An 8,874-nucleotide genomic window follows, 5' to 3' on the forward strand; every position below is an offset into this window, starting at 1 on the left:
CAGTTCCAAGCAGAGCGTCGTGGCGGGATCTACGTGTGAAGCGGAGTACATAGCTGCTTCGGAAGCAGCAAATGAAGGAGTTTGGATGAAGGAGTTCATATCCGATCTAGGTGTAATACCTAGTGCATTGGGTCCAATGAAAATCTTTTGTGGCAATACTGGAGCAATTGCCTTGGCGAAGGAATCCAGATTTCACAAGAGAACCAAACACATCAAAAGACGCTTCAATTCCATCCGCGATCAAGTCAAGGAGGGAGACATAGAGATTTACAAAATACATACGGATCTGAATGTTGCAGACCCGTTGACTAAGCCTCTTCCACGAGCAAAACATGATCAGCACCAAGACTCCGTGGGTGTTAGAAACATTACTATGTAATCTAGATTATTGACTCTAGTGCAAGTGGGAGACTGGAGGAAATATGCCCTAGAGGCAATAATAAAGTTGTTATTTATATTCCCTTATACCATGATAAATGTTTATTATTCATGCTAGAATTGTATTAACCGGAAACTTAGTACATGTGTGAATGCATAGACAAACTGAGTGTCCCTAGTATGCCTCTACTTGACTAGATCGTTAATCAAAGATGGTTAAGTTTCCTGACCATAGACATGTGTTGTCATTTGATCAATGGGATCACATCATTAGAGAATGATGTGATGGACAAGACCCATCCGTTAGCTTAGCATAATGATCGTTTAGTTTTATTCCTATTGCTTTCTTCATGACTTATACATATTCCTCTGACTATGAGATTATGCAACTCCCGAATACCGTAGGAACACCTTGTGTGCTATCAAACGTCACAACGTAACTGGGTGATTATAAAGATGCTCTACAGGTGTCTCCGAAGGTGTTTGTTGGGTTGGCATAGAATCGAGATTAGGATTTGTCACTTCGTGTATCAAAGAGGTATCTCTGGGCCCTCTCGGTAATGCACATCACTATAAGCCTTGCAAGCAATGTGACTAATGAGTTAGTTATGGGATGATGCATTACGGAATGAGTAAAGAGACTTGCCGGTAACGAGATTGAACTAGGTATGATGATACCGACGATCGAATCTCAGGCAAGTAACGTACCGATGACAAAGGGAATGACGTATGTTGTTATGCAGTTTGACGGATAAAGATCTTCGTAGAATATGTAGGAGCCAATATGAGCATCCATGTTCCGCTATTGGTTATTAACCATAGATGTGTCTCGGTCATGTCTACATAGTTCTTGAACCCGTAGGGTCCGCAGGCTTAAGGTTCGATGACGACTTGTATTATGAGTTACGTGTTTTGGTGACCGAAGTTTGTTCGGAGTCCCGGATGAGATCACGGACATGACGAGGAGTCTCGAAATGGTCGAGAGGTAAAGATTCATATATTGGAAGGTAGTATTCGGACATCGGAATGGTTCTGAGTGATTCGGGTATTTTTCCGGAGTACCGAGGGGTTACCGAAACCCCCCGAGGAAGTGTTGGGCCAACATGGGCCTAAGGGAGAGAGAGGGAAGCCCGCGGGGGTGGCCGCGCGTCCCCCTCCTTGGGAGTCCGAATAGGACAAGGAGGAGGGGGCGGCGCCCCCTTTCCCTCTCACTCTCCTTCCTATTCCCTCCGGTGGAAGAAAGGAAAAGGGGGGGCGAATCCTACTTGGACTAGGAGTCCAAGTAGGACTCCCCCCATGGTGCGCCCCTCCTGGCCGCCGGCCTCTCTCCCCCCTCCTTTTTATACGTGGCCAGGGGGCACCCCAAAGGCACAATAGTTGTTTCTTAGCCGTGTGTGGTGCCCCCCTCCACAGTTTACCACCTCGATCGTATTGTCGTAGTGCTTAGGCGAAGCCCTGCGTGGATCACATCACCGACACCGTCGCCACGCCGTCGTGCTGACGGAACTCTCTCTCGACCCTCTACTGGATCAAGAGCTCGAGGGACGTCATCGAGCTGAACGTGTGCTGAACATGGAGGTGTCGTACGTTCGGTACTTGGATCGGTTGGATCGTGAAGACGTTCGACTACATCAACCGCGTTAACTAAACGCTTCCGCTTTCGGTCTACGAGGGTAAGTGGACACACTCTCCCGTCTCGTTGCTATGCATCTCCTAGATAGATATTGCGTGATCGTAGGAAAAAAATTGAATTACCGCGTTCCCCGACATTATGTTGCAGAGGTTTATTCCGACCAGGAGTGAGGCTACGCTCTATGCTCGGTGATTGCCCTATGGAATCGGATGGACTCGCTATCGTCTACGTTTTCTACAGTAGTTTATCTCATGAGTTGGCCTTCGGCCAAATATATTCTATTGTAATAAAGACTCTATATGAGATTCGATGTAATAAAGCATGTGTGATTGCACTTTGATATATACATTTATGTATTGTGTGTACCAGCATGATCTTGGGATGGTACAGATACACAGAGACTTAACCGTTTTCTGGTCGGGTTGCTACATCCATGCGCCGGCCTCCGCTTCTAGCTCCCCGATGACCCCTCTCGTCCAGTGATGGACCTCGGATGGCGGACGGTGGAGCTACTACCAGCTACACCAGGAGCTGCAAACAGCGAACAGAGGAGCTACAACCGGCCAGCCAGGAGGTACAACCAGAGGATGGAGGAGCTATGACCGACCATGTTGGGAGCTGCAACCGGCGGACGGAGGAGCTACAAGCTGGGAACTACGATCGATGAACACACGTGCTAGAACCAACACATAGGGGTGTTGCCACCGATGCACGACTATGTTGTAGCCAGGCATCCCCGGTGCTGGAACCAGCGCGCCCCGTGCTGGAATCGGTGCGTGGCCCCGTGCTGGAACCATGACATGGGAATGCTGGATCTAGCCATCTCTGATGCTGGAACAAACCATCCCGGTACTAGAACCAGCTGGCCCCGTGCTGGAATCGGTGTGCGACCCCGTGCTGGAACCATGCTATGGGAATGCTGAATCCAGCCATCTCCGATGGAACCAACCATCATCGGTGCTGGAACCAGTCGACGACCGGATAGTGCTACCACGACGACATGCTACATAGGCGGCTTACTGCGAAAGCTTAAATCAGCGGCCCGTTTTGCTGGGACCGGCACCCCAATTTGCTACGTGGGGCAGAGCAATGGCTGGCGACGACGACGCTACCATGCCTGAACGACGTTGCTGAAAATGTTTCTACCGTGACCTGTTTTTGTTGTAATTGACGCGGAATTTGTTACCCGCGGCGTCGGCGAGCATCGACAGCAAGGCATCGACCGTCAACGACAAGGCAAGCCAGGGTAGGGCAATTAGGCGAGCTGTTGGCCGGCGTCTGCATGTGGCAGGGCATCCGTCATGGATTTTTTTTTGGAGAACGGAGTGAAAGTGGTGTGGAGGTGGGAAAGGATAAGTGGGGAGAAGCAGCTAGTATTTCACAAATCGAACGCTTGGTCCGACCGGCTAAAAATTCAGCCGGTCGACCGATGCCTATCACTCACCTAGAGAGATCCGACTCAGAAAAAAATCCGACTCGGAAAAAAGAGATAAGAGAGGTGTAGTAGTGGTTACCTTTTCCGGAAAATGCTCCGACACATACATTCTCAAGATCACTGCGTGCTTGTCGAAAGGTAACTTTCCAGACACACAAACCCAACGTCCCTTGAAAAAGACCAAACATCCACTGATATCAGCTTGACGCACGCAAATCTGCCCATTTAAAGACAGTCAAGTCAAAATCACTAAACCTATTCATGTTTTTGCCTAACTAAGCAATGCCCAAAAACTAAAGACCCCTGAACCTGTTCATGCTTTTGCCTAACTAAGCAATTCCCACACCTCGTCACATGCAGTACTGTCAAACCTATTTATTGCCACCCATATCCATTTCTCACCTCCCACACCTTGCAGCATTCACTCACTCACTCAACTCTCCCTCTCTCTCTCTCTCTCTCAAGAGCACAGGCAACAACATGCACCCGGGCACCTCCGTAGCTGCGGTGGTCTGTGCGGCTTCTGTGCTGCTCATCAGCAATGGCTGCCTCTCCATGGCCATGGTGGAGGACAAGATCACGGCGCTGCCGGGGCAGCCACCGGTGAGCTTCGCGCAGTACTCCGGATACGTGGAGGTGGACGCCGTGAGGAAGAGGTCGCTCTTCTACTACTTCGCCGAGGCAGAGCTAGATCCGGCCACCAAGCCCCTCGTCCTCTGGCTAAACGGAGGTAAATTTAGTGGCTGCCACAAGCTTCCCACTGTTTCATCTTATTGCATTATTGGTATTGGGGAGATCGCAGGAGAAGGAACAGTGTGAAAAGGCCAGAGCCAGAGGGGAAAGGAAATTAACAAATGTTGAGAGAGAGAGTAGATTTTCTGTGCAAATGCGCCTACAGCAGACTTTTACTTGGATCATACATTAAAAATATACTTTTCCTAATTGGATTCTTGATAGAAGATATACGAAGTGTCCCAACTGTTGATGGAACGGGACTTTTTACCTTTAAATTTTGATGTCCTTGCAGTAGAATGTGTTTTTGTTTTGTTAGAACTGACTGCATAACCTCGTGAAATGGTATTAATGTTGGGGGCGGTGGATCTCACCTGATTTATCACTACCAAGATTCCTTTGTCTCTCTATGATAGGATAGGAGTTCTGATGATGTTTATGCATGTGTGCTTGTGTAGGACCCGGATGTTCATCTGTGGGGGTGGGAGCATTCTCAGAGAATGGGCCATTCAGGCCCAGTGGCAATGCCCTTATGAGCAATGAGTATAGCTGGAACAAAGGTGGACATTTTGTCTCTTGTAAAAGTTGCATCCACAAAAGCAACCTCTGGGTGCCTTTGATTGGTCCTCTTTTTGTTGGTCCTCTTTTCCTTGGTGCAAGAAAAAAGAAAGCTCACAGGAATTTTTACCACAACTGAATTTCTCTTGGTATCTGTTGGCTTGTTTCAGAGGCCAACATGCTCTATCTGGAGAGCCCTGCAGGGGTGGGCTTCTCCTACTCCACTGATCCTTCCTTCTATGGGGGTGTTGGTGACAGCATGACAGGTGTGATCTCCATGCTTGAAAAGTTTTGTAATCCGTATCAGTATTATTTTCTGTGTAGATTAATCTGCAAGATTATTCTTTTTTGAGGGGTTTAAAATGTTTCCCCTAAAATTTTGAAGCCAGGGATAATTTAAGGTTCTTGGAAGGCTGGTTTGCCAAGTTCCCACAGTACAAGGGCAGGAACTTGTACATCGCAGGAGAGAGTTATGCTGGTAAAGCCATTCTGCTTGTTCACGTCCTTGTTCAATTTTGAATTCATCCCTTGGTGTTCTAACTACAATGATGATCACTTTTAAGGTCACTATGTTCCGCAACTAGCGCAGCGCATGGTTGAATTTGACGACAAGGAGAAGCTGTTCAATCTGAAAGGCATTGCTGTAAGTATCCCATTTACAAAGCTTACCAAAAATATGAATTTGCAGAGCGTGTATGTTTACAGAAGCCTCGTCAATTTATAGTGTGCCTGCTCTCTTTTTCCCTCGTTGATCCAATAGTTGGGCAATCCTGTTCTCGAATTCTCAACTGACTTCAACTCAAGAGCCGAGTTCTTCTGGTCACACGGGCTGATATCGGACTCAACCTACAACATCTTCACGACGGTTTGCAACTACTCACGGTATGTGAGCGAGTATTACCACGGCTCCATCAGCTCGGTTTGCGACAGGGTGATGAGCCAAGTGACCAAAGAGACGAGCAGATTCGTGGACAAGTACGATGTCACCCTGGACGTCTGCATTTCTTCGGTGTTGATGCAGTCCCAAGTGCTCACCCCAAGCCCAAATGTATCGTTCTTCAGCATTACCTCTGCTAAGGAGATGTATGTAACCTTGTCACTGACGGACAACTTTTTGCAGTCTACCGAGCAATTGAACAGGGCGCTCGACGTGTGCGTCGAGGACGAGACGATGAACTACCTCAACCGAAAAGATGTGCAAAAGGCAATGCACGCTCAGCTCAACGGCGTGCCCAAGTGGACGGTCTGCAGCAGGTATGGATTTGCCTATCTGTTAGAGTGTCTATCTGTATCCGCTAGGGGTATTACAGCTGCATTTCCTTCAGAAAGGTTGCGATTTCACCGAGTGTTTTGCCCAATCCAGTGTTCTTGAGTACAAACAGCTGGACCTGCAGATCCCGACCATCAACATCGTCGGCGCGCTCGTCAAGTCCGGCATCCCGGTGCTAGTTTACAGGTAAAGAACCGCATACAGTTGTACTGTACGTATCAATGAAAAACTCGCCACAGCAAGGGTGTCAGTTTAGAACGTGGCCTGATGGCTGTGCTCGTGGGTGTTTCTCCGCACCGCAGCGGTGATCAGGACTCGGTGATCCCCCTGACGGGCAGCAGGACGCTGGTGCACCGCCTGGCCAAGAGGCTCCGGCTGAACGCAACGGTGCCGTACCGGGTCTGGTTCCAAGGGAAGCAGGTGAGCTCCGGTCCATCTCCATCCTACAATATTGGCCATCGTTATCGTCGCTCACTCCACTCCTGTCAAGCTCAAGCCATGGTGGGTGGTGAAGCTGAAACTGAAGCGTTCTTCTCGTCTCATCTTCTCCCGGACGTGCAGGTTGGTGGATGGACGCAGGTGTTCGGCGACGCGCTGTCCTTCGCGACCATCCGGGGCGCGTCGCACGAGGCGCCCTTCTCGCAGCCGGAGAGGTCCCTCGTGCTCTTCAGGGCGTTCCTCGCCAGCCGGCCGCTGCCGGAATCGTTCGAGTGACCTCAACTCAAGAGACAGCTCGTGTTCTTGTACTACTATCTACTCCCTCCGTTCCTAAATATATCTCTTTGTAGAGATTCCACTAAATGGACTACATACGGAGCAAAATGAATGAATCTACACTTAAAATGCATCTATATACATCCGTACGTGGTTTATAGTGGAATCTCTATAAAGACTTATATTTAGGAACGGAGGGAGTAGTATAGTAGCTAGAGTGCATTGCGTCAATCACCTTTCAAGGTTGGAAATCCAATCAAAAAGGTCTTCACAAGTGTAATCAGTTACTCCCTTGTTTCACTATTATAAGATGTTTTGAATATTTTAATATACACTGAATACAGACTGAAATGAGTGAACGAACACACTAAAACACGTCAACATACATTTGATTTAGAAAATAATAATTAATCATACATCTCATAATAGTGAATGGAGAGAATATATCGCAAGGCGTGGAGGTGCACTGGAAATGTATGGGAATTTCGAAAATTTACTGAGCTGTTACCTTTGGTCTGTCATACTGGGAAAAAGGTACTCCCGCTGTCCAGAATTAATACATCCGTATCTAGGCAAATCTAAGTCAAGTAATTTAGGATAAAAGTAATATATGATAATGAAATTGTACCACGCAACTAAAATTTACTAGGAGCTGTGTACAATCAAATGCGTACTTGTAGATTCACGTTGCCACAAAACATATGCAGGGCGTGACTGTGACTAAGATTATCTGTGTTTTGTTTGGCAAACTAAGATTATCTGCACGGCACTCTTTTATCCAAAACATGTTATGTCATTCACATTTGGACTAGAAAATTTATAGTAATTCTTGCTTAATATAAAACCTCCTCTAGATCAGATGACATATACGGACTACGATGCCCCGACGTGCTGCTCTGCTCCACCATCTCCCCCACCGCCTGCACCCGACGACGATGTAACCCCGTTTGACGTGCCTTTGCAGCCCGTCCACATGGAGCAGGCCTAGCTGCTATGCTCTTCTGCGTGTGTTGGGTCTCTTTGGTGAGAGCGGAGGTCGTTTTTGGCAAACTTCCGGTTCCACCTATTGTGTCTCCGCTGCCTGAGGTCCAAGTTGATTCCACGGATGGGGGAAAGCAGGCCTCTATGGATGCTTCTTCCCTCGTGCTAGACCTTGATCGGCACCATAGCTCATTGTGTCGCATGCCTTTCGGAGAGAGGGCATCGTCGAAATCATGGCTCGTGTGTTGCAGATCATGTCCGAGTTGCATGGGATATGTGGGGGAGCCCACTTTGTATCCGGTGCTTCCGGAGGTGGGCTCACTTGTGGCCTTGGTGGTGGCCACGACACCCTCTCGACCACCGTCAGACCTTAGATCCAGCTAGCCAGCTTGCCTTCATGGATTATGGAGGTTTGGATGCTACTGCCTTTCACTCTCCCGTGAACGTCGGGCAAGTGGTGCATGCGAGTGATGAGATTATCGTGTGCGTTGGCACCTAATTTTGAGGTTCCAGTTCGTGGACATGGCAGGACATGTCTGTGGACCTTTTCAATAGTAGTTTATTCCATTTGGTGATTAGCGTTCAAGATGCCCTCAAATATCGACATGCTAAGAGATGCGCTACAGTACTAGTAATGAGCTCATGTAGTCATATTACTTCATTCGAAAAAAAAAAGTACTCATAGTAATATTTATTTTACCCTTTACCATGAAATTGGCAACGAGTTCATATTACTTCATTCTCAAAAGAAGCGTGCTGCATGTACCATCAAGCTCTCAGTTTGCTGATCTCTTCACTAAAGGGCTGCCATCACAGGTGTACCATGAGTTCCGATCCAGCCTGAACTTTCATTCCAATGGCGTTCCAGCTGAGGGGGGGGGGGGGGGGGGGGGGGTGTGTTAGACAGTTTTTCTATATAGTCATGTACACATGTGTATAGCCTACAATGTAGGATTCGTAACCGCACGCCCTGGCCTGCGTGCCGACTCTCAAGGGCTCTCTCCTGTATATGTTATAACCTTGTAACCGACCCAAGGCATTCAATCAAGAGTTAATCTCTCCAACTTTAGCAACGAGCACATATTACTTCATTCGCAAAAAAAAAATCATAGTAATATTTTACCCTTTGCCATGAAATTGGCAACGAGTTCATATTACTTCATTCTCAAAAGA

At 47.8% G+C, this 8,874-nt stretch overlaps 1 protein-coding gene across 2 annotated transcripts; it reads left to right on the plus strand.

Moving 5' to 3' along the window:
• The first annotated feature begins 3,830 nt into the window (after window positions 1-3,830).
• LOC109752633 (serine carboxypeptidase-like 45) lies at window positions 3,831-7,050 on the plus strand. 2 transcript variants are annotated; one of them, XM_020311532.4, is made up of 10 exons: window positions 3,832-4,176; window positions 4,637-4,738; window positions 4,907-5,002; window positions 5,122-5,214; window positions 5,300-5,379; window positions 5,497-5,784; window positions 5,857-5,990; window positions 6,100-6,192; window positions 6,309-6,426; window positions 6,568-7,050. In XM_020311532.4, exons 1-10 carry the CDS (start codon window positions 3,927-3,929, stop codon window positions 6,718-6,720), a joined length of 1,407 nt encoding a protein of 468 aa, XP_020167121.1. In that variant the 5' UTR covers window positions 3,832-3,926; the 3' UTR covers window positions 6,721-7,050. The 2 variants fall into 2 exon arrangements, with proteins under 2 accessions (XP_073364684.1, XP_020167121.1); XM_073508583.1 differs by having other exon boundaries at window positions 3,831-4,176; window positions 5,497-5,990.
• The last annotated feature ends 1,824 nt before the right edge of the window (window positions 7,051-8,874 follow it).

Source organism: Aegilops tauschii, chromosome 2, assembly GCF_002575655.3.
Source record: "Aegilops tauschii subsp. strangulata cultivar AL8/78 chromosome 2, Aet v6.0, whole genome shotgun sequence".
Taxonomy (NCBI): domain Eukaryota; kingdom Viridiplantae; phylum Streptophyta; class Magnoliopsida; order Poales; family Poaceae; genus Aegilops; species Aegilops tauschii.